General features: G+C 34.0%; 2 protein-coding genes across 4 annotated transcripts; both read right to left on the bottom strand.

Moving 5' to 3' along the window:
- Positions 1-6,350: 6,350 nt before the first annotated feature.
- On the bottom strand, positions 6,351-17,207 carry LOC149403389 (WAT1-related protein At3g28050-like). Its single transcript, XM_089608217.1, has 7 exons — positions 16,887-17,207; positions 16,696-16,761; positions 8,081-8,194; positions 7,763-7,985; positions 7,496-7,654; positions 6,792-6,943; positions 6,351-6,683 (listed from the first exon to the last, which is right to left on the bottom strand). The coding sequence occupies exons 1-7, from the start codon at positions 17,063-17,065 to the stop codon at positions 6,527-6,529; spliced, it is 1,050 nt and encodes a 349-aa protein (XP_089464343.1). The 5' UTR covers positions 17,066-17,207; the 3' UTR covers positions 6,351-6,526.
- Positions 17,208-20,786: 3,579 nt separating this feature from the next.
- On the bottom strand, positions 20,787-23,168 carry LOC149403388 (WAT1-related protein At5g40230-like). Of its 3 annotated transcripts, none has more exons than XR_016295984.1 (7): positions 22,931-23,168; positions 22,757-22,822; positions 22,408-22,521; positions 21,757-21,979; positions 21,525-21,667; positions 21,265-21,416; positions 20,787-21,149 (listed from the first exon to the last, which is right to left on the bottom strand). XR_016295984.1 is itself a non-coding variant. In XM_089608190.1 (7 exons), exons 1-7 carry the CDS (start codon positions 23,107-23,109, stop codon positions 20,978-20,980), a joined length of 1,065 nt encoding a protein of 354 aa, XP_089464316.1. In that variant the 5' UTR covers positions 23,110-23,168; the 3' UTR covers positions 20,787-20,977. The 3 variants fall into 3 exon arrangements, 2 of the variants coding, with proteins under 2 accessions (XP_089464316.1, XP_089464317.1); XM_089608190.1 differs by having other exon boundaries at positions 21,509-21,667; XM_089608191.1 differs by lacking the exon at positions 22,408-22,521 and having other exon boundaries at positions 21,509-21,667.
- Positions 23,169-26,158: the final 2,990 nt, after the last annotated feature.

Raw genomic sequence — 26,158 nt, 5'->3', positions numbered from 1 at the left:
TGTGTGTTAAATTTATTTTTGCGATTTAATTGTTTTATGATTAGGTTGGATTTTTGGGCTCAAATCTTAACGCGCTACACAAAATCTAAAGTTTAAGCGGATGCGAATGTCAAAACAAGGGGCAAAGTGCAATTAGTGACAAGCTCATGGGCTACCAGTGATACAAAAGTCAGTTTTTTTTGGGGGAAAATAAAAAAGCTATACGACTAGATATTACACTTTTAAAAGAAGGAAAATTATGGATATGGTAAATGTGGTGGGAAACGGATGCTAGAAATTCTAAATTTGGGATAAATTTGGCAACGGGTCTCATCTTAAGGGGTATCAAAATAATTATTTCGTTCGGTTATATTTAATTGTCTTACCTTTTTTTATTTAATTTATGATCGATACCTTCCTAAGGTTAACTCTTCCATTAAAGCAGTCTATTAAAATACACAAATATATACAATAACGATACATCTATCAAATTATGTCCATACATACATTTGGACACAAATTTAATCAAACTTCAGGGATCATATATCAAATTGATGCATCGTTATAAACATTGTGAGTGACGTTTTTTCATAATTTTATTTTTCCCTTTCTTCGTTTAATCAATACCTAGTCTACTATATACAGGAAAAAAACGGTTTGTATTTTATGTAAATATTCAAATCTGCGCGTGCTATCTTTTCATTCGTCTTCTAACTATTTCTTAATTTTTATTTGTGCTTGTATTCTAACTATTTATTATTGCCGTCGTGACTATTTCCATGCTAATTTGTCTCTGCATATATTGTTTTCTCTCTACATTAGAATAAATGAGAGTTTGTAATAGCAAAAAAAAAAAAGAAGAAAAAAAAAATACTAACGCACGCCACTGTTTTTTTTTTTTTAATTATTGTTAATTATAGTATTTAAAAATTCGAATGTATTAAACTTGGGCACAAACTATACAGGCAGAGCAATAATATTAATTGTTAAACATGCACGTACAAGTACTATTAAAAAATTTAGCAATAAATTATTGTTCGTACGGTGAATTTATAGTTATTTCCATGGAAATGAGATCAATCTAAAAAAAAATCTCCTACGGATATACCATTTATAAATCATATCACTACTTCATGATAAATTGGTACTCACGGATGGTTATTAATATGACAGGATAATATATTAAAATTATGTAAGAAAAAGTTAAAGTGACATATAAAACAGGATTAGTGCTAATTTAGCTTCAAATTTACGTATTATCTTAAATCTTAACCTCAGATTTTTATGAGGAAAAAAGAAAAAGTCCATGTTGTAGTAAATGAATGATCAGATATTTTTTTTCTTCCAAAAGCTAGCCATACGATACGAGTTAAGTACTCCATTTATTAACTATTCCCAAATGTGTCAGCTATTTGGTCCACACCTAAAACTTTGGGAATTTAACTATTAATCAAATAAGTAAAAATTGGATTCTAATGATGTGTGGCTATCTAAATTCAAGTGTAAATTAGGTGGGGACCCACACAGGCCTTTGTGGCCGCTTGTTAAAAACCGGTGGGGCCTACGTAAATCGAATTCTCAGCTCACCTTCATTTTAAATTTTAATCCAAGTATATAAAAACAACTAACCATGAGTCATGAGTCTCATGACGCTACAAATTATTAATTAGTTTTTTTCTTATTAAATTAATACTTCATCAATTAATTTAATGTGTTTCATCCGGAGTTGATTGCTTGCGTACTCCGTTGAAAAGGAAAAGCCTGTAGATGCTGATGCAACTTTATGGGATTTGATTAGTTAATTAAAAAAAACCAGCTGATTATATATATCTTTCTAAAAATTATTTGTTTTTAGTTTAGCGTCATGCGAGCAAATCACTCAGCCAAATGACTCGCCTAAAAGCTGTTTATATGTTTTTTGACTATCCGTCTATATTCAACATGTTTTTCCTAGCCAATCTATATAGTTATTTTTTGGCTGACCATGATATCAAATTATGCATTCATGAACTTGAAGTAGAATGTCAAGTTAATCCAATAGAAATTAATACTTAATTTAGCCAAAAAGTTTTAAATCACATTTTCGAATATTCAATTAGTCTATTTGTTTAGTTTGTTTGTATGATAATTTCTTATATTTTTTTCCCCTTATGGAGTTATTTAAATAAAATTAAAATTCCTCAATGTAAATGTTATTTCTGGATTAATGAGATAAAAACAATTTAAATTTGTGGAAATCATGGTCGTTGACTGGTCAGAGAGATGAGAGAATTTTGAAATTTCAATTAGGTTTTATTAATTTCGGAGAAAAATAGAATGATAAGTGTAAGGATTTTAGAGAACTTTAAAGAATGTAATTCATGTATATCACATGTTTTGTGGATATTTCACCTTTACCCGATATTCTCATTATTATTATCAAATTCGCCAATTAAAGTACAAGAGCATTTTTTAAGCACATGAATTATTTAGCCTTTCTCTTCTCTAAGTTGATTGCCAAAATTAATGAATGATTTGGCCTTTCTCTCCTCTAAGTTGATTGCCAAAATTAAAATCAGTTAATTTTTTTACCTAATTATGTTTTGTATATGGATTTCATGGGTTATGACGTAATGAAGTTTGCTTCATTGTTTATCCCTGATTTTTGTTTGTTTCGATATTTGTAATTCTTTTAGCACGCTTCTGTTTTTAAATGATTAAATCCTCTCTACGTACCTATGAGTTTTACCTAAAAAAAGATTTGTCGACATTGCACTAAAAAAGAAATTCCAAGACTTGGTGGGCCAAATTAAATTTCTACATTTCAACTCTAAAAAGACATTGCACCATGACAATGATAATTGAAGACCTTTTTTGTTTGGGAGACTTATCTTAATTACTTAGTTTTCACTGGTAGAGAGGTATTCTCATGATCATTTATTGTTCGCTCAACATCGTCCATACAAAAAGCTTTTGATGTGATGACCAAAGTCATGACATTAATAACCAAAAATAAATAAATAAAAAGCTGAAGAAGTTGACTCCAGGCATATATATATATATATATATATATATATATATATATATATATATATATATACTTTTCATAATTGGACTTTGTAGTGTTGATGTCACGACTCCCGAGCTTAAACTAATCTAGAGACTATACTTTGATTACTATGCATTGCATTTGCATAAGATTTTTTGACTCCCATTATGCAAGTTGTGCTTGCTATTTTGCAACCACAAATCATAAAAATGCTTTGTCTAACATAGCCGACCACTAATTAAGTAAATTATTCTTAACGAACAAATATGTTATTTGGTATTGCATTGGATTAATTAATATTGTAATAGCCTTTTATGTTCAAAAGGCTTCCAAATTCTAGTAAATATTTTACAAATCAACGAGTCAGAGCTGATAAGGAGAGACGTTTATATCATTTTTATTATATTAAAAAAACTCCTACATTTTTCTTCGCCGCGGCGAGTTTTTAAAAAAAAATTCACCACCTTCATACAACACATAATTATCCGTTGTAGAATCATGTCGCCGCGGCTAAGATTTGACGTCGCCGCGGCGAAATTCCCGCCGCGGCGACGTGTAATATTCGCCGCGGCGAGTTGATTCTACAACGGATATAATATCCGTTGTATAAAAATCTCGCCGCGGCGAAAATTATATGTCGCCGCGGCGGGGATTTTTTAATTATTTAGAAATTTCACAATGGATGTATACCGTTGTAGGAGGTTCCACAACGCTTAGATATCCGTTGTATAAAGTTGGATTCTACAACGGATATTTAAGCGTTGTAGAAACCTCTTGGATTCTACAACGGATGTTGAAGCGTTGTAGAAGCTTCTACAACGCTTGACAAGCGTTGTAGAATCATTTCACAACGATTTTTAAGCGTTGTAGAATCCTTGTTTTGTAGTAGTGATATACAAAGATTAGTTAATTATCTCTTTTTGATAGTACTACATAATTTTGAGGATGGCTTAAAAAATTTGCCCCAAACATGTCAGCATAGAATTTCCATACTTATACCAATTCTCATCAATTCCCTTGTTTCTTAGTTTATCATGTTACTATTTATATGATACTTTATGAGCTTGATATCATTATAAAATTCACCGACTATTTGGTTGATTTATTTGTAAAGCATTTTGTTTCCACTTTTTGTTTCCTGTTCTTTGTAGAGCTCTTTCATTCTTGTCTCTTCGATAAACGGCTCTTTGGACAGAGAAAAAAAAAAGATCAATTATTTTTCTTAATAAAAAATACACATATTTGCAACTCTTACACTCATAAGTCCAAAATATATTTATTAAAAAAAAATCTCAAATATCTACTTGTTAGAGCACCTCTAGAGGTGCTCTTGCTTAGTTGGACAACAAAAATAACGCACTGATCATTGCTAAATTTGGGCAGCGGAATCGAAACTGAACAGAAGTTCCAATTTCTATTTTATTGTGCACTTTCATAGAACTTCTAGTTCCGTAAAGATTGGATGTGGAAATTTTTTGCTCCATGTAGAGTATAATGCCCAATAAAACTCTGAAGGAATTTCTTCCAATACTAATTATAAGTGGATATATCCACCAGCGGAACGTAAAATTTCCGGTTTTATATATACAGAATTTTCGGTCATTAGTGACCAAAAGTGTTTCTTCTAATCCTGATTAAAAGAAACCAAATAATAAAAGTGCAATTTCCGTTCTCTCCAAATGCCCAGATTTAAATTATTCGTTGCCCAATTCGTTGTGCATTGTGGCAACGCTTGGTGCTTCATAATATGGGCGACGAGGCCTTGTTGATAGCGCCGATATTTACCCCTTAATAAAATAAGATATCTAAATAAAAATAATTGAACCAATTTTAAAAAATAAAATTTATTTCTCTATCTATATGTTACATCCCAAAAAATATTTTTATTCAATTCTTTTGATAAAATTAATTTTTTTTATATACAATTAGACTCCTATTTTTTCATGTTTCTATTTCTTACATAAAAATAAAGGCCTAAAAAACTATCTATATAAAAAAAAAAAAAAAAAGTTGGACTAAAGTGGGCAACTTTTAAAATTTGTCAACTTTGAGTGAATTTTTTTTTTTTTTTTTTTGTAAAAAAATTGCCAAATTAGTGATGTGGAAGAGAAATTAAATAAGCTAAATTATTTTAGATGATGTATCATAACGAGCAACTCATAGCATAGCGTTGGAGTTGCTCCTATATAGCTCATTCATTTACAAAAGCACATCATGAGTTGTAAGAAAATATGCCATTGGACCAAATAATAAACCGAAAAATGAAAAGACTTGAATTGTAAACATTCTTGATAACTTTGAATATAGTGACTTCTCAAAAAAAAAAAACTTTGAATATAGTGGTTATATATATAATTATTTATCTCATGTGTATTAAGCAATCGAATACTTGTATTTAAGCACAAGTTATAAGTGTTTACATATAAACGGGATTTCAACATCTTTTTATTCCTTGACGACTGTAAAAATGTCTACACAATAATTATTTCATGACTCGTTATTAGCTGACATTTAGGCTGACCATTTGCATATACAGTTGTGTATAGAAGCAGCTCTGAATAGTTCAAAAAGATGTGGAAATTCAACTGTATATACATCCATAACCTCATGCTTATATTTATGATCATGCTTCCCATGATGTTCATGGCCCTACAAAGAGGAAAACAACATTGTTAATTGCATTTGGAATAGATATCCTAATTTCAATCAATATTATATGCAACTAAATTTCATGAAAACAAAATGTCAAATGAATTAGATTAAAATAAAGAGGATCAACGCAACGACAAAATAAACATCTCCGGATAAAATTCTATAGAAATACCACATGGACTCAAGATGTTCAACCAGACATTTCATCATGCTTTAAATTGCCTCCTCATAAACGGAGGCGTCGTATAATGAGGAGATTGAATATTAGTTTACTTGTCTCACTAATTTATTTATTAAAAAATGAAAAAGGTCAATTATGTGATTTATAAAAACAACTATCGAGTTTTTTTTTCTGCATTCGCTTATAAATTCTAACGAGTGAGCAGATTGGACCAAGCAATTTTTTTTTATACAAAAAGTGTGATATTCATATGCTAACAAAACAAGATTTGCTTAAGATGAATTTTCAATCACATTACGTTTATCATGCAAAATATAAATATATTTTTATTCATTATTTCATATAATTGGTTTTGTATGAAAAATAAAGAATATATATACTGGACGATCATACTAAAATAAATATGCTCTTGGTAATATATTTTTTTTTTTGGTCATAACTCACTCCATACAAGATTATAGTATTAGTCTTGTGTTTTGATGTTATGCAATTTTTTTTTTTTTAGGATCGAATTGATTTTATGCCATTGGATACTCAAGAATGTTCAATATGACTGAACAATGATTGGTCTGCCCAAAACTAGAATAACTTTGATTTGGGCCAAGGTCTTAATAGACCATAAGTGAGAACAATACATTTCCATAAAAATAAATAAAAATCTTCTAATACATACATAATGTTAGCTTCTAAGGAAAAATGTCTTTGTTCTCTTTGATGCGGTTTTGGAGGAGAGGTGCACAGTGTGTACTCGACTCTAGGCTCTCTATTTCGATTTTAGCCTCTTTAGCTTTTGCCCAAAGCACGGAATAAAATCCCGCGATAATGATCAAAGCTCCAAGCAATCTGTATCGAATTATCGACCGAATTATGTTTTTCGCACGATGATCGTGTAATGAAGTGAACTATCAAATAGCACTAAGAAATACCGGAAGAGTATGGGAATAATCTAACCTTCCGAGATAGAATATCTCATCGAAGAATACAACGCCAGAGACAACTGAAATAATAATTCCGAGGGGCTTGAACGTCGTCACGAAAACAGGCCCGGTTCTTTTCAAGCACCATATAGTTATCCAGGCTTGGGATACAGACCCAAAAGATCCCTATAGCGGTAACAAGTTAAATACCTCATGAATCATGATGCAAAAACAAAACAAAACAAAAAAAAAAGTTGAAAATTCCTAGTGACTATGATAAGATTTTAGGTGTCGGGTGCTAATAATAATTCGTCGAGATAGCTAAGGGTTGTAAGGTAAAATTTTGCCCATATTTTGTTTACATTTTTAACCTAAGTTTACATGATTGTTTCATATTTGCCCACTTAATAAAAAAAAAATTCTTATACACCCCCAATAAAATTTAGTAGTTATCAAATTTTTCCCCTGACTGCAAATTTTGGCTCCGCCACTGGTTGTATTAATCTATAAATAGGAGATTATAAAAGGAATAAATTGAATATTTGAACCAGGATTGTAACAGGAGAGCCAAAGGTCTCTTGAACTACCCGGGTATACATATATCCTTGTTCAATAATCAAAGAGCTACCGAAATCTCAAAACTCATCACAGTTTACAATTTCGATATTAGCGAAGTTTTTAAAAGACGAATCCAAAAAATGTTAAGCATCGGCTAAACTGAAATTTCAAATTAATTACCGAGTATAGGACAGACCAGAGCCGGGTTTTGGATTTCAAGCTCCAAGCACCAAGGTCTCTTTCTGTGACCAAGCAAACCATTGCCGAGAGAGCGGAGACGAAGAAGCTGTAGAAGAACACCATGACCATCTCCCCCGGGCACCTCTTGAGGATCCAAGCCTGAAAAAGCAGCAACAGAATATTGATTGCGAAAAACCGGAGGCTAAAAAGACGTCTTTTTTTTCATAATTATTATTATGATTATTATTTTCAGACATATTCTCACACCTGTATAATAAGCAGAAACGAAGATAGAACGGCGACGGTGAAGAGAAACAAGCCTCCCAAAAGCCAATTAGAGTGCTCGGAGAAGAGCCTCGGAGAGTACAATAACGCGTTTGAAAGCGCGGGACCGTCGTAGAAAATCACGACGAACGCCCCGAGGAGCGAAGCAATGGTTCCGATGGTCTTAAGGAGGCTAATTGTGCTTCTCCTATCATAATTCTCCATCCTAATAAGAAAATTTAAACCCCAAAGCAACTCTAGACACTGCATAAACAGACTACAAAAATTTTTATCCGAAGAGAGTGAGAAAGAAGCAAAAACCTTAGAGTAACGGCAAGAAGGAAGGTAAAAGCCGGGATTAGGTTTAGCATTGCTGTGCAAAGAGTTGGAGAGCTATAATAAATCCCCGCATAGCCCAAAAACTGAACAACACAACTAAAACCACACACAAAGCAGTCAAATTCAGATCACCCATAAACATTCCAAACCGTGGAATGAAGTCAAATCTCTGCAGTTTCACTCTCCTAATGTTCGTATATTTCGCTATTTGATTTCTTTGTAATGATTGTATAGGCTATTCGTTTTAATAATTAATTAAAAAAAATAGAATTCTGTCCCATGAGGACTTTAAAAGACTTGATCTTCAAGAAACATCCATGTACTCAAAATCCCCCTAAAATGCTTTGCCAACATTACTGTTATTTTTTTGGAAATTTGTTTTTCAAAAAAAGTATGGGGAGATGAGAATCTCAAGAGTTCAAGCTATTGAGTATGTTTTAGGTTCATCGCTTTTTCATCTTCTACACATTTTCTTGGACAGCGCTTTAGGCTGTGTTTGGTAGGATGGAACATAGGAAGGATGGAAACTATTTGAAGGATTGTAAGAGATGGATTTATTGTTTCCATTGTTTGGTAACAAAGAAGGAAGGAAAAAAAGAGAATGAGGGATGGATTCATGTTAGTGGGGCCCACCAAAAAACAATCCTTCCACATTTGGATGGATTATGCAAAGTAACAAAGCAATTTTGATCATATTACAATAATATCCTCTTAGTGGACATTTGAAGATATTATAATAAAGAGGGTATGTATTTAATTTAATATAATAAAAATCATCCATCCTCTTCTTTTTTCTAATTGTACCAAACAATGAATGGATATATTTTAATCTTTCCACCTTTTATACCAATCAACTTTTTTAATACTTATAATCCACTACTTTCTTTTCTTTTCTATTTCATCCCACTAAATCCATCCCCTCATGTTTCCATTCTTCCTACCAAACGAGCCCTTAGAGTCGTATCGCAATGAATTAAAATTTATTTTTACCTCCTCGTCATCGGAACTCTTCGCGCCTCATCCTCAAATTCGACTGTTCATTGCTCGACTTCAAAAGTAAGATCATTATGTCACGTTGGCGTTAAAGAATCTGAAATTAATCGGGGATTTGTATGATATCGTATATGTTGATACGGTCTATTGTTGGCTTTTTTTTTTATTATTATTGCAAGTTAGTTTGGAAAGATGTCGTGCATCATGTTGCACCTTGTGCTGAGACATTTTGTCCCTGTCACTGGTATGCATTTCTGGCAAATTTTCCGTTCTGTCAGAATGTTTTGCAAATGACTTTCTACATTGATTCTATGCGCGTGTATGGGTAAAAAATGCCCTATATAGATTTTTAGAGATATTGCTACTATAAAAGCCGTGCGTTTCTCTTTTAATAGCTCTTACACACTTATTCAGGCTTTTAGGGTTTCTAGACGTGCACGATCGACAGACTGAAAAACTAATTGTTTTGATGAATGTGTTATAATTCTCCAAACACATCTTCAGATCTATTGAGTGTTGGTAAATTGTTGTGGGTGCTGTAATTCTTTATATCACTCTTTTTTTATTTTATTCTTAATACCATATTTTATTTGCATTAAATTTTTCTAAGTTTTAAATAATATGAAAATTCCAATCCAACTCAATTAATAAATATGGAGTGTAAGTAGGCATAATCATTAAAAAAATATATTGCATTTTTCAAAATATAAATATTTTAGACTTTAAATTGAAATATAAATTCTCAAATTCGTAAATAACATAATGTATAGATCTTCAATGTTTATTTTCCAATTAAATATTGTTAATGTATTTTATTCAAGTTCTAGTTATTTCAGTATTTTGTTTTTCTTACTACATACACCTCTTTTTATTTAATTTTTCTAATTTGGAATTTTAATTTTCAAATAAATTTTGAACTAAAGTTTATTTTTGTATCAGGCCCGTATATTCGAGCCCATGTTTTGAACCATGAATCTAAGAAACGACATATATCATCTTTTTTTTGGGTCGTAAGAAACGTCGTTTACAAATGACGATCTTGGTCGATTATTTCTTCAAATACGAACCGTTAGATATTTCGATTTAGACGGTTAGATTATCGGTGTTCTTGTTTTGCACTATACAACTAGATTTATGGGTTCTCTTTCACTTCCCGTGGGTTCTTTTTCTTTCTCATATTGTGGTATTGAAATGTTGTGAATTTATAAGTCTAAGGTTGTTCAACGATTTGGGAGGCATATAGTTGGAAGTGTTGATTAGGTTTTAGGGAAGTGATACTGTTCAAGGTTTTATTTGAACATGAAAAAATAACTTAGGGCGTGATACTACTGTCGGCTTCTGCTTTGTTTTCTTTACCAATTTGAGCGACAATGGATGTGGTGGGGTAGTTATATATAGAGTAAGGAATTAGGAATGTAAAAGGATTCAACAGTCTAGAAATGTCTGCAAATTATTGTGTTTATATTAGAAAGGATGAAGAAAGGAGAGAAAAACTCCAGAGAGAGAAAACGAATCAGGGGAATGATATTATTCTGATTCTCAGTACATTCAAATTACTAGGTAGGTACAATGTATAAGGAAAAAGAAAAAAAAAATAGAAAACCAGCTGTACCAGCGCAGTGGTCAACTTATTATAAAGTCTTCTAGAAGCTGCTTAGTAACTAAAAGAAATAGCCTTTTATTCTAATTAATTAAGTACCCAAAATGTAATACTTCCCCTCAAGATGGAGAGAATATATCAAGAATTCCCATCTTGCTCAATAACGTTTTGAACTGTGTCGGATGTAATGCCTTGGTGAAAATATCGGTCAGTTGGTGAATTGACTTGATATGTAGAGTCTTCAAGAGGCCACTTTGTATCTTCTCCCCCTCACTATGTGACAGTCCACCTCGATATGCTTCGTGCGCTCGTGAAACACGGGATTTGCAGCGATATGTAACGCTGCTTGATTGTCGCAAAACAGGATAGCTGGGGATTTGTGATCAATCTGAAAATCACGAAGCAAAGACTTTAACCAAACCAATTCACAGGTTACAGCAGCCATATCACGATATTCAGCCTCCGCTGACGACTTCGAGACTGTTGTCTGTTTCTTTGATTTCCAAGATATCAAAGATGATCCAAAAAAGACACAAAAACCAGAAGTCGAACGTCTAGAGTCTTGACAGCCTGCATAATCGGAATCTACGAATGCTTTCAATTCCAAAGCAGAATCAGATGGGAAGAAAAGATATGTACCTGGCGTGCCTTTGACATACTGAAGCACCTTAAAAACTGCTTGAAGATGTGGTTTGCGTGGAGTTGCCATGAATTGGCTCAAACGATTCACTGCAAAGCACAAATCTGGTCGTGTGAGGGTCAAATAGAGCAGCCTTCCTATCAGTCTCCTGTACTGCAGTGGATCTTCCAGTAAATCACCCTCATCTTGTGATAATTTCAGGTTTGGATCCATGGGAATGGATTGTGGTTTGCAAGCCAACTGACCCGTATCATTCAGAATTTCGAGGGCATATTTTCGCTGACAGAGAGAGATCCCTTTTGCAGATCGAGCAATTTCGAGACCTAAGAAGTATCTTAACGCACCCACGTCCCTTATTTTGAATTTTTCACTCAAAGTCTTCTTCAACAAATCAACTTCCAGTTGATCATTGCTAGCGATTATAATATCATCGACATATACTAGCAAGGCTAAGAAGGTATTACCATGGACTTTGGTATAAAGGGAATGATCATTTGAAGATTGAGTGAACCCGATCTGAAGTAATGTGTTGGAAAATTTCTGAAACCATTGTCGGCTTGCCTGTTTCAATCCATATAAAGATTTGTGTAGGCGACAAACAGCGTTGCGTGGTAGAATCTCCCCCTCACGACCGGAGTAATCTGGAGGAAGAGTCATGTATATCTCCTCATTCAAATCGCCATGGAGGAAGGCGTTTGTGACATCTAGCTGGGATAGAGTCCAGCCAGAAACTGCAGCAAGAGACAAGGAGTTTTACACTGACAAACTTGGCGATGGGAGAGAAAGTGTCGAAGTAGTCAACGCTCTCCTGTTGAGTGTACCATTTGGCCACCAATCGCGCCTTACGTCTCTCAAGTCTCCCATCAGCGTGAACCTTGATTTTGTATACCCATCGACAACCAACTGGGTGTTTGCCGTCCGGCAAACTAACAATGCTCCAAGTCCCATTGCTTTCTAAGGCCTGCAACTCGTTAGACATAGCATCACGCCAAACTTGATGTTCATTAGCCTCATGAAAATGTTCGGGTTCAATGTGATTGGTAATGGCTAAGGTAAAGGCTCGGTGTGATGGTGAGAGTCTATGGTAGCTTAGGAAGGCAGATATGGGGTAAAGAGGAGCGACAGCGGAAGAAGAGGATGATGGAGTGGATGTCGAGTAACAATGATAATCAGATAAATATGCAAGTTTGTGTGAGACTCGAGAGGGACGGGTAGTGATAGGTAAATGAGGTGAGTTTGGCTCAGGAGATGTGGTGGCCGGAGATTTAGATGGACAAGAGAAATGTGGATCAATTGGAGTTATTGAGGGAAGGACACGGTCTGTGAAAAGAGCATCAGAATCACTATGGTCATGGACATATTTAAAAGGAAAAATGTGCTAATGGAAAACAACATTGCGAGTGATGAAAATTTGGTGTGACTCAATATCCAAAAGCTTGTAACCCTTGTATCCAGGTGGGTATCCAATGAAAACACAATCCCGAGCACGAGGACTAAACTTGGTTTGATGATTATGAAGTGTGGAAGCGTAGCACAAACAACCGAAGACACGAAGATGAGTATAGGCCGGGGTTTTCTTTTGAAGAATTTCAAACGGAGATTTGTTGTGTAATAAGGGTGAAGGGGTACGATTTATGAGGTATATTGCAGCAAGGATACAATCCCCCCAAAATTGTAGAGGAATGTTTGACTGAAAATTGAGGGCTCGAGCAACGTTAAGGATGTGTTGGTATTTTCGTTCGACAACAGAGTTTTGCTCAGGGGTTTCAACACATGAATGAGTGGAGTTTATTCCCTTAGATGAGAAAAAATCATGAAAAAATAACTCAGGTGCATTGTCTGAACAAACTGATTTTATTTTTGTGTTGTATTGAGTGAGAACCATGGCATAAAAGTTTTTAAAAATGGGAACAACATTAGATTTTGCTCGTAAGAGATATACCCAAGTGACTCGGCTGCAATCATCAACGATGGCAACAAAATATCTAAAACCTTCATGTGTTTGGATATGAAAAGGACCCCAAATATCAATGTGTATCAAATCAAAACAATTTTCAGACATTTAATTTTGACTATGGAAAGGTAATCGACGTTGTTTTGCTAAAGGACAAATAGAACAATGAGAATTTGAAAGAGATAAGGATCCTGTAATTCTCAAAATGTCATTAAGGACTTGAAGTTTTACAAGAGATGGATGGCCAAGCCTACAATGCCATAAATCGGTCTTAGACGAAACAGAACCAATAACAGGAGAATTTAAAACATCTGATCCCAAACTTAGAACATAGAGATTGTTGTGTCTTCTACCCCTCCCAATCGTCAAGGCCTGAATACGGTCCTGGATGAAACAGTGGTAATCATAAAAAAATGAAGCGACATTTAAGGCTGAGAGTAAGTGAGCTAATGCTAAGAAGGTTGAAGGCAAAGGTTGGAACAAAAAGCACATTTTCCAAACACATGGAATCAGATAATGTCACAGTCCCAATTCGAGCAATTCTGATTGATTGACTATTAGGGAGACTATGGACATAGTAAGGTGAAGGTTCCGAATGAGAAAACAAAGTTTCATCATGGCAAACATGGTGTGTAGCACCGCTATCAATGACCCAAGAATTATTTGAAATAGAGGAAGGGATGCGAGAAATGGTGACTCGAGGATTACCAGATGATGAAGGAGATGAGTGGGGCTCAGTTTTGTAGGCTGAAACATGAGACATAGATGGATTAGAGGCTAATGAATCATCAGGGTTGGAGTGGTTACCATGACTGAATTGCGAGCTTAAGTAGGCAATGCACTGTTGAATCTGCTCCGAAGTCAGCGATCCTTGGGAAGAGGAATGAGGCGGTGCTCGGTGGTGATGCAGCAACATGAGCTTTAGACTGAGCATGTGGCAATGACAATATCCCTGGCGAGTTGGATTGAAGGGAGCCCACCTGACTCACTTGTATCTTGGACTTGGATCTTGTTGGTGGTGTATAACCGGTTGGGTAGCCATGGAGCTTGTAGCAGCGATCCACAACGTGTCCCACAATTCCACAGTGGGTGCAAGTTGGTTTCTCAGATCAAAATTTTCCAACAGATACCATCGAAGGCTGAGATGGGATTTAAGATTGCGATTGAGAGGAGAACGCAGAAGGATTCGGGGGCAATGAGAAAACCCCAATGCTTCTCTGTCTTTCTTCTTGAACGACGAAGTTGAAGACCTTGGCAATGGGTGGCATTGGATCTGCCATGAGGATCTGAGCAAGAATCGCTGCAAATGATTCGTTTAAACCCATCAAGAATTGCATCACGTACTCTTGTTCAAGGTATTGCATCCAGATCGACATTCCTCCACAGTTGCAGGTTGTTACTGGTTGGTAGTTCTTCAGCTCATCCCATATGATTTTCAGCTGGGTGTAATACCCATTAACGTCCAAAGTACCTTGTGAAAGGCCTTGGAGTTTTTGCTTGAGTTGAAAAATACGAGGAGCGTTCCGTTCTTGGAAGCGAGCTGCCAAATCATCCCAAACTGCTTGAGCAGATTCATGGTAGAGAAGACTGTCACCTATTTCATTCGACAGAGCATTGAGTAGCCAGGAGGTGACCATACTGTTGCAGCGAGACCAGGCTCCGTAGTTTGAGTCAGATGACGGAGGCACAACGATAGATCCATCTATGAATCTGAGCTTGAACTTCGCATTTAACGCCATACGTACATATCTGCTCCAGGTATGGTAGTTCGAGCCGGTGAGTGGATGACTGACAAGAGACAAACCAGGGTGGTCTCTGTTGTGAAGGAGAAATGGGTTTCCAGAATCAGAGAGAGATGACTGCTCCGCCATCGTATTCACGGATCCCGATGGGTTCAGGGAACCAAAGCGGTTGTTAGTTTGGTTATTCTGATATCCTCCACCGGTATTCTGATTTCCTCCGCCGCGAGCCATGAGAAAAGGTAAGGAGCTTTACTGCTCTGATACCATATTAGAAAGGATGAAGAAATGAGAGAAAAACTCCAGAGAGAGAAAACGAATTAGGGGAATGATATTATTCTGATTCTCAGTACATTCAAATGACTAGGTAGGTACAATGTATAAGGAAAAAGAAAAAAAATAGAAAACCACCTGTACCAGCGCACTGGTCAACTTATTATAAAGTCTTCTATAAGCTGCTTAGTAACTAAAAGAAATAACACAGATCAGACTAAACAAATAGCCTTTTATTCTAATTAATTAAGTACTCAAAATGTAATAGTTTATAACATTGACGTTAGCAATCCAGAAATTTCTGGATTATTTTTCGTCAGTGCCATTTAGTGTAATTATAATCTTCTTTAAGGGTAATTTCGTACGGACACCATTATGACATATTTTGTAATTTTTTTAAAATGGCATAAATGTAATTTGAAAGTTTCAAAGGATAAAATTGTCAATGCATTGTAGAATAATGAATAGTGAAAAACGTACTCTACTTTTTATATATGTATATATATACACATATATAATAATAATAATATGCATATATGTCTATGTTTGTTTTATTTGCAATTAGAAAAATTATTTCGTAGTAAAAGCTTATTTTCGCAATTAGTTTTAAAAATGCACTACCACATGCCATAAATAATTTCTAAGCTTTGTGGGGCAAACAAAAATTATACCTTTACAGCTCTTAAATTAATACGTACTACGTAGCACCTAATTTTGAATGAGTAAATTTTTGCGTTAGTTGATTGGATTTGTATCCGTGTAGATTTTAAGGTCATTTCATCGTTGATTGATGATGTTCACAGTCATCAAGTTCTCTTATTTTGCTACAGCTTTCCCATGTTCACAATCAATATTAATCAGTATACACCATCATTAAGTTCTATTTATATATATTTCCAAGATTAACCTTCAAAGTTTAAGTTTTGAATTTGAATGATTTAATTTTTTTTGTTAGTTGATTTAATTTGGTTTTCACCTAGAAGTTGTTTTCCTCGACTGCGAGATTTCAAAATTTCGAAAGTCAAATAAGCAATTTATTTTAGTTATTTTTTCTTTTATTTTTTATTTATTGATAGCACTTTTAATCATCAAGATTGTTCATGATAAAGATCGTTAGTAGTTAATGATCCAATACACTAAAGAAATGAACAAACTTTGTAATGTTCATATAAAACATATATTTATTATTGCCAATTAATTTTAAGATAAGATAGAACTTCGTTATACTATAAACTTGCTATCATTGAGAGAACCCACTCAAGATAAATGAACGCAAATTGACGCAATAAAGTCTATAAGATCATGAATTATTCCTATCATTACTACTTGATTTTAAGATACACTTCATATAATAATTAAATTAACAAAACTATATCAAAATTGAGAATCAGAACTTACCCAAGTAAGGCAAGCAAGAAGAACCAACCAAGGATAGATAATGTGAGAGTTGTACGGTGTGATGATCTGCACATATACCAGCCATATTAATTTTTATTTTTATTTTTATTAAAGTTCAAGACTTTGTCACTTTTTCCATGGCTTCAAAGAATGAAAGAAATGAAAAAAAAAAAAAAAAAATTAATATTGACCTGAGGAAGAGTAATGCTGAAGGAAGAAATAGGAAAGTAGCGAAAGCGTTGGAGTAGAAAATGAAGACGAAATTGCTCATTCCATCGCCCAAAGCTGCTTTGCTTAAGATCATCAAACCAACTTGAATACCTTCTGACAAAACCAACAAAAATATTGGAACTAATGACACTATTTCCATCTCTCACCTCTCTCTCTCTCTCTCTCACCAAAAAGAAGAAAAAGAAAATTAATAAATAAAGCTTTGTGTGGCCTTGTGTTTGTTTGTATCATTTTATGACAGAACTAACTAACGTCCTCTTATAGATTAACAAATCTGTTTTTAACTGATTTTCTCGTTGGTTGAAATCTTCTGCATGTCGTTGTTTAACAAATGTAAGTCTATTTGACTATGACTATCGATTGCTTGCCCTCTTTGTATAAAGTATAAACTTGCGGGAATCTGCCTAATATGGCCCACTTTAATAAATTAGTGATTTTTTTTTTTGACAAGACACTTTAATTTATGCCTGCAAGGCTGTAAGTTATGGCCTACGTTTAAAAGAGTTTAAAAAAATAGCCAAATTATTTGACGTGAGTTTCAATCTCACCCTTTGCCATGTATTTAAAAAAATAATTAAGTTTAATTTTCATAATTATTTGTCTATCTACTTTTCATTTTTTAAGTTCTTTAATTCTCTCTAAAAAAAAAAATCAACATCGATTATCATAATTTAATCAAAAACATTTTTTTTTTTTGGTTATTCATCTGTTTTTCCATCGCCAGTTTATTTATTTAATTTGTACGCATAATACGTGGAATTTGCACATTAGATGATGACTTAAAATTCAACAACGGTAGGTTTTAGTCACTTCTAGTAAAATCAAAAGAAGAGAAATGAGTCATGTTCTATTTCCGTGCGTATCTTTTTATTTTACTTTTGCATGTAACGTGCAGATCAAGCAACCAAGAAATCATACATAATTAAGCTTCCATTGTCAAAGAAAATTATTCAACTTCACTTAACTATACAAAGATATCAACTTCAACTTAACTTATATATTTGTGTTCGTTGCTTCTCTGGTATGGTCTTAATTTGGCAAAACTGTGTGTTCTAGATTGTTCAAGACAACGCGTAATTACTTGTTCAAGATCCGAGTTGCACAAATCATGCGACATGTTCTGCGCAAACTGAACTAAAAGTATTATGTTTTTAGTTCCGAGATTTTCGGAAATACACGATCGGATTTTATTTGCTGATCGATTTAATTCACGAAAATTCTATTATTGACTCTGATAAAATTCGCTTAGGATTTCATTAGGTCAATTGGTACTATTAGGTTACTACACGCCGACCTTATTCTCGAATCAATATCTCTACCTTGGAGATCTACATCGATAACTGGTTCAAGATAACTTGTCACTGTTGTGCTTTATTTGTACGGAGTTTGTGAGTGTGTGTGTGTGTGTGTGTGTGTGTGTTTCCGTTGATACATTGAGAAGATCTTCGAGAGAGGGTCGTGCGATCTTCAGGAGGAAGAGTCATGTGGAAGTGTGAGAGAGTCTCAGATCTAAGGAGTAGGGCTGTGAACGGTCCGATCCGGTCCAAAACCGACCAAAAAATCAGACCGGACCGCTCAAAACGGTCCAAAAAAATTCAAACCGGACCGGACCAAAAAACTGTAAAAACCGGACTGGACTGAACCGTTTTGAACGGTCCGGTCCGGTTTAAACCATTTTGAACCGTTTAGACCGGACTGTTCTAGACCGTTTGGATCGTTTTGAACCGTTTTACATAATTAAAAAAAAAAGCTATTAATTTTCTATCAAAACAAAAAACATATAATCATGTACGGGAGATAAATACATCCACAAATGCCTAATTTGGATAGTTGGACATTAATTCTTTTTTTTTTTTTTTATAAATAAACCGGTCCAGTCCGGTTTAACCGTTTTTTTTTTTAAACCGGACCGGACCGTTTGTAACGAGTAGATCGGACCGGACCAGACCGGATGAAAAAAAAACCGTTTTAAACCGGACTGACGGTCTAAAAATCACCGCTTCAGTCCGGTTAACGGTTTTTACGGTTTTTTTGCTCGGCCTTCTAAGGAGAGCTTAGGTTGCAGTTCATCGGAGATTGGAGCAGATGGCTATTTGCGAGGGAGTCTGCAAACCAGAGTCCTTGTATCTCTGATTTTATACTGTATTGATTTCCAACATCGGACATATTAGTTATCCTGAGTAAGTGCTTTAACACCGAACAGAGTTATCAAATCTCTGTATCCATTATTTTTTTTCGCTTGTTTGATTGCTTACTTAATTATTTTTGCACCAGCAAATAGTTACTCAATTAAGTTATTCTAATATATAGTTAAATAACTTACGCGTTAATTTCAATTTAGAATGTGTTTTTGGCTGGGTAATATATATTCTGCTCATAATACGTATGCTATGAGCATACAGTGCGGGAAGATTATTGCTAGAATAAAAGTAAGGGAAAAAAGCTGTGAAATTAGGTTTGTGAGTTAATACTATGAAAAATGTATAATTTGCTATGAAATTAGGTTTCTGAGTTAATACTATGAAATATGCGTAATATGCTATGAAATTAGGTGTGTGAGTTAATACTTCATCGCATCGCTGCAGTTGGTTAACGAAGTTGCTTCGTCGCGCATGAAAGATATTTTGTTCAACCAAAATTCAGAAAAAATAACTCAAATCTCGAATTTTATGATATAAAACAATTCAAAATATTATTATATATATGTAAAAGGGAGATATAGTTTACGATTCATCTAGAAACAATTTACTATTCTTTCTACTGTTTAATGACGAAAATACTCTTTGTAATTTTTAAATTTATATTTATGTCATTCTTTATTGTCCGTACATAATTACCTTATAGAAGATTATAAATTACATAAAATGTTGCTGATATTTAGACAATTCGAATTGCTTATGTCAACTCAGTAAACTTATCATGACATGATTATCAAGAAATATCTGGATTGCTGACATCAACCAGATATCCGGAAATTTATACAATGAGACTTTTTACATATTTTTAACCTATTTATAGCTATCTCGACCACATCCATTTACTGATTAAATTTGTATAGAATATTATTATTATTATTATTATTATTATTATTATTATTATTATTATTATTATTATTATTATATAAAGTAAAGTACAAAATCACTATTCATTCTACATTATAATGACGAAAATACCCTTTGTAATTTTTGAATTTATATGCATGCCATTTTTTTTTTATTGTCCGTACAAAATTACCTTATAGAAGATTATAAAAATACATCAATCAAACCGCAGCAACGCACAAGTATTTCGCTTGTATAATAATAAAGTAGAAAAATAACAAAATACTAACTTGACATGTGCACCATAATAATAATAATAATAAACCAGCCTAAGATGAGTGAGCTCAACAAACCACCGTATTGAGGATCATATTACGAAGCGCACGTCGAAAATATGAATTGCTTTTGAAATGAAACCACATTACCAACTGAAAGCAAGAAAATTAAAAAGAATCCATCGAGTGATCGAGTGCCCTTGATCCTGTTTTCTGTCTATTTTCTTTTTATTTTCTTTATTTATTTATTTTTTTAGCTCACTTAAGAAAAATTGTGCATAGCAGTAGCTCTACGTACAGTTCATGGAGATATGAAAATTCAACTATAAATACTCATATGCTTATATCGTTGATAATGCCTACCATGTATTTATGACCCTGCTAACATAAGGAAAACAAACAGTTAATTGCGTATTATATAGGTCGGAATCTAAGTTTATAAAATGGAACTGATTTTTAAGCAAAACAAATGTCTGAGTGTACTGACTTATCCTAAGCGTTGATTAATGAATCGGATTTTATTTGCGCACACAAAAAAAATATATGAATAGGACAAGGATAAAAACCCTTCTACAACAGAATCGAATAAGTGTGTTTTGGGACTAAAACCGGGCCTATGTAAACGTATTTGAACGTACAAGAATATCTCGATGCCTACATTTGTATACGTCCTTTTATCGAGAGAAAAGCTCGAGTACCGGTGATTTCGTTTCGGAAAGAAGATATCATGCTGATCTATCGAGAAACACTTCTCTGCTCTTCGCTGCGATTTCGAAGGAGAGGAACATGTTGTGTAGTTGACTCTAAGCTCTCTATCATTTCGTTTCCCTTACCGATCTTGGCCTCTTTGGATTTAGCCCAAAGCACGGAATAGAACCCCACAATAATTATCGCAGCCCCAAGGAATCTGCGCATCAAGTTTATCGTACCGAACGATGACTTTCGTGCAAAATTGAGTCTATACGAAACAGATGAACCAAGAGATAGTACGAATATGGAAAACTTGACGGTTGAAATCTGACCTTCCGAGATAGAAAGTGTCACCGGAGAAGACAACGCCGACGAAAACTGAAATCACGATCCCGAGAGGCTTGAACATCGTCACAAAAACCGGCCCGGCTTTGTTCATACACCATGTATTTATCCCGATTTGGAATGCAGAGCCAAAAGCTCCCTGCGAAGGTTTTAAAAAAAAAAAAACAGAGTTTTTACTTTGACGGACAATTAGTTTTAAAAAAAAAAAAAAAAAAAAGAAGCTGTTATTACCGAGTAGAGGACACACCAGAGCCGTGTTTTGGATTTCAAGCTCCAAGCACTGAGGTCTCTTTCCACAACCAAGCACACAATCGCCGAGAGAATACAGACGAAAAAGAAGTAGAAAAATACCATGACCAGCTCTTCCGGGTATCTCTTGAGAATCGATGCCTGAAACAGTACACGACAGAAACGAAGAAAATTACTTGTCAATTTTTTGCTCAGCTAATTTTTTTATTTTATTTTTATGCAGAGATTACCTGTATAATAAGCCAGAATGAAGACAGAACGGCCACGACAACAAGAAGCAAGCCTCCGAAGACCCAATTAGAGTGTTCGGAGAAAAGCTTCGGATAAGACGAGAACGTCCTCAGAAGCGCAGGACCGTCGTAGAAAGTCACGAGGAACGCCCCGAGAAGCGAAACGACAGTCCCAATGCTTTTAGCGAGGCTGATCGAGCTTCTCCAATGAAAAACTTCCATCCTGAGATGACGTGTCATATTCAATAGAAGTGCAATCGTTAGAACTTTTTCGTCTTGTGCGATTCATCATGTAGGCTTGTCAAACTCGGGAAAATCGCGTAAAACGTAAATTGAACCGAGCTCTATTGGAGTTAAGCTTGGTAATTCTTGTCATCGATGTACTTTATAGTGGCCACTAACCGAGTTCGATTCCACGGAACAACGAGCGCTCGTTGGTAAAAGCTCGGAATCTAAGGAAAATGTAACAGCATTCATACCAAAGTAGACTTACTCCAATTGAATCCGAGAGGCAAAAATAAATAAGCTAGAGCAGCTTTGCCAACAAAAAAGCGAAATTCAACATAAAGCATCGAGCGTAATCCAAGTGTAGTAGTGTAATTGTAACGAAATCCAGTCGCGATGTAAGTGCGTGTGAGAAAGAAGCAAGACCTTAGAGCAACAGCGAGAACGAAGGTAAAAGTTGGGATAAGGTTGAGCATCGCTGTGCAAAGAGTGGGAGAGCTATAGTAAATCCCGGTATAGCCCAAAAACTGAACCCCGCAACTACGAACAAGAAGATACAAAAACAAACACACAACTTTAAAAAGTTAAAAAAAAAAAAAAAAAAACTTTCTTCGTGTAACACATTGGGTAGTTCTAAAAGCTTCCTGCAGAATTAGGCCCAGTATATTACTCATGTATTTTTTAGATTGAGTCCACGATACCCAAAAACAAAGACTTGAACTTCAAGAAACACCCATGTATCAAAATTAATTCACAAATGAGAATCAAAACTCACCCGATTAGGCCAAGCAAGAAGAACCCACAAAGGACAGGAAATGTGAGTTTTGGACGCTGTGAAGACCTGCCAAAACAAACTGAACTCCCTCAATTTCCAATATATTTGGTTCTGGGTAAGTATAAAGTTGAAGACTTTACAATTTCCATGGCTTTAAAAAAAAAAAAAACTGGCCTGTGAAAGAGGAGCGAAGAAGGAAGAAGGATTAGAGAAGCGATAGCGTTGGAGTAGAACATGAAGACGAGATTGGTCATTCCATCGGACAAGGCTTCTTTGCTTGCGATCATCAAACCCACTTGAGCGCTCTCTGACAAAACCATTCCGATTATTGCAAGTAATGAAACTCCTTCCATATCTCTTTCTCTTCTCACCGAGAAAAGAAATGAGCTTTTGTGTTGTGTTTGTGATGTCCGAACCGAAGCGCCCAAGGCTTGAGGAGTTTGATTTTTGATTTGTTTTGCGGCCATGATTATTATTATTATTTTTTAATTAATGAGTCTTCAATAATTGTCGTGTTGACTTCATATTTGATGGCTTTTCAGTTTATATATTTTGCACACCCATCCTTAATCTTTTCATAACTAAACATTTGTCCTATCTTTATTAGAATATTTTACTTATGTCCCATATTTTCTATTATTATTATTTAGCTCTACTAAATGTTTTCACAAAATTGCAACTAAAAAAAGATAGGGAAAATAACGCATATATACCATGTATTTAAGTAAAATTTTGATTGATTTTTCATTAATGTTAGACTATGATATTTATATGTAAATCTCATTTTTCATTCGTACATTATAGCCTCATATATAATTTATTAAATAAAAAAATTCCCAATCCCCAATTTTGAAATCGAACTAAATCAAAATAAACTAATAAAACTAATACCTCTCAAACTGCGACTTTGATTTATGGATTTCACACTCGTACAAATGATTTTGATGATTTTCGAATGTCAATTTTTATCATTTTCTCTGTTTGTATTCTTCGCTGTATTTCAAATTTAAAAGGTTTTTTTTTTTTATTTACAATAAATTACATATAGGCCATAAGACGCGAACGAATACGGGTAAAATGAAGTTCAGATATAATTTCATCATTTTAATAAAACAGATGGTACAAACTTTAAAATAAAATATTAAACTCGACATTTTATTTAAACACATATTATATGTGCGTTGTTTTCTCAAACTGTTAATTGTATAAAGTAAATATGTATGTATAAGTTGAAAATTGTTAAAATTAAGGATAAAATCAACATTTGCGTGCGTAAAATTAACAATGAAATAAATTCGATATCACGTGAATAAGGAACCACTGATTTTTTTAGTTTTTAAAACATACATACATCAAATGATCTAAAATCATCAATTTCAATGCGCATAACATTTGGAACCTGTAATAACTTATTTTTTAAAAATTGCCCTAAACTTGTCAGCATAAAATTTCGATAATGATTCTCATCAGTTCCCTCGATTCTTAGCTAATCATTTTAATGTTTATGTGATAAATGATTAACGTCTATTTGATTTGGTCATAATATAACGTTTATTTATTTTTATTTTTTTGAAGACAGCTTTGGTGTGCTAGGGAGAGTTGAATCAACGACTTACATTTTAGAGGTAGTGTGGAATTACCAACTACGTTATGCTGGGTGCCACATAATTCAACGTCTATTTGATTTGTTTATTTGTAAAACATTTTTTTTTTGTACTTTTGTTTTCTGCTCTTTTTAGCACTTTTTCAATGTCATCTCTTCAATAGGGCTGTACAAAACCGAACAAAAAATCAGATAAAACCGATATCCAAACCGAACCGAAACCGAAATTTGGATCCACGTCAGCTAACCGAAATTCGGATTCGGGTAACCGATCCGGTTTACAAAACTGGACCGGATATCGGATTTGATTTTGGGAAAATCTGGATATCGGTTATTTAACCGATTTTTTTAATTAAAAATAAATATATATTAAAAAAAAAGACTTGACCTAATTTTGAGAAAGACCTAACGTTTTAAATTTATGTCATTATTATTAACAGATGATGGTCAAGTTGTCATAGAATAACAAACTTCTCATATATCAACTCCTACTGCTAATACAACTTGATTATGTGATCTATAAAGATAACATACAAATTCAATTGTTGTATGGTTTATTATGATCATTAGGACAGAGTAAAGAAAATGGTCAATCCATTTCTTAATAGCATTAATTCCAAAAGAAAAATTAGTCGATCTAAGCCACTTCAAACATTGTAATTGTAATCTAGCCAACGTTTCGTCAAAATTTCAACTATAGTCAAAACTGATGACGTGTCATATTTATGTAAGATGGTAGTGACTATATTAACCTTGGATTTAATTTGGTTTAGCAAAACTGTAGCCCACGTTTTGTGCGTTTATTTGTTTCCGATTATTATATATTCGGTAATTATCTTATTATGCGTTTATTTATATTAATTAACGTTATTTACCCTGATAAGTTGACTTTCCTATTTTATAGCCACATCTAGTGGAAAGGATTACATTTCCTATGTGGCTGATATAATAAGCACTTCAATCTACATTTACAGAAATTAACCATTGATAATAAGACTAAGAATACAAGATGATTTGTTAATGCAAGCAATATAAATTTACATAAATTAACAACACTGAAATAATCAATTACACTAAGTATTCCTAATTTATTTCCGAACTTTGAACGGGTCATGAGTCATGACGTGTATTCATTATCTTGTTTTACTTTCCTTCAATTTATATTTACTTTCCTTTTTTTATACATTACCCAATACCAATAAATGTAGTTGACTTATTCAATCAATTAATATTTCATTTCCCTTTTAATTACATTACTGAATATCCTCTTATGAATTTAAATATCTGAAATCAAATTGCTGTATACACTATAATTCGGTCAAACCTGAGCTACTGTTTTGTTCACTTAAGTATAAACATAACGGTAAATTAGGTATTTTTTTTTTTGAAGGCAGCTTTGCTGCAGTAGGGAATGAACCCACGACCTCCACACATGAGGTGGTGTGGAATTACCACTAGGCTATCCTAGGTACCACACGGTAAATTAGGTATTTTATAGTCGTAAATTTCAGTAAATGACTAGATTGCAAAATTTACCAAACGTGGACTAGGTTCCAAAAACCATGTTTCAAAATGGTTACGTTGCTAATTTGCTCATTCCAAAATATAAACCAGTTATATGCTCAGTCATTCACAAAAGGGAAAATAACACATTTATACCATGTGTTTTAGTGAAATGTCGAGTTTAACCCTCGGTTTTCAAAAATGTCGAGTTCATACCCTCTGTTTAACTAAAATGACGAAATTATACTCTCTGTTTTACTAAAATGATGAAATTATACCCTGAAATAGACAACAGT

The sequence above is a fragment of the Urtica dioica genome, chromosome 3 (assembly GCF_054948205.1).
Source record: "Urtica dioica subsp. dioica isolate 48M chromosome 3, U.dioica_male_clone48M_v1_H2, whole genome shotgun sequence".
Taxonomy (NCBI): Eukaryota; Viridiplantae; Streptophyta; class Magnoliopsida; order Rosales; family Urticaceae; genus Urtica; species Urtica dioica.
The sequence above is the reverse complement of the archived record's forward strand: the minus strand, read 5'-3'. Positions and strand labels throughout refer to the sequence as shown.

Bases quoted from the DNA above. Each gene is read 5' to 3' on its own strand.
- LOC149403389 (XM_089608217.1), bottom strand. From the start codon at position 17,065: ATGGAAATAGTGTCATTAGTTCCAATATTTTTGTTGGTTTTGTCAGAA. The intron at 7,655-7,762 runs GTGTGAGAATAT...CTGCTTTTTCAG, and splicing joins CGTTTCTGCTTATTATACAG to GCTTGGATCCTCAAGAGGTG. The intron at 6,944-7,495 runs GTAATTAATTTG...TTACCGCTATAG, and splicing joins TCTGGTCTGTCCTATACTCG to GGATCTTTTGGGTCTGTATC.
- LOC149403388 (XM_089608190.1), bottom strand. From the start codon at position 23,109: ATGGAAGGAGTTTCATTACTTGCAATAATCGGAATGGTTTTGTCAGAG. The intron at 22,522-22,756 runs GTGAGTTTTGAT...TCTTGTTCGTAG, and splicing joins TTCTTGCTTGGCCTAATCGG to TTGCGGGGTTCAGTTTTTGG. The intron at 21,417-21,508 runs GTAATAACAGCT...AAACCTTCGCAG, and splicing joins TCTGGTGTGTCCTCTACTCG to GGAGCTTTTGGCTCTGCATT.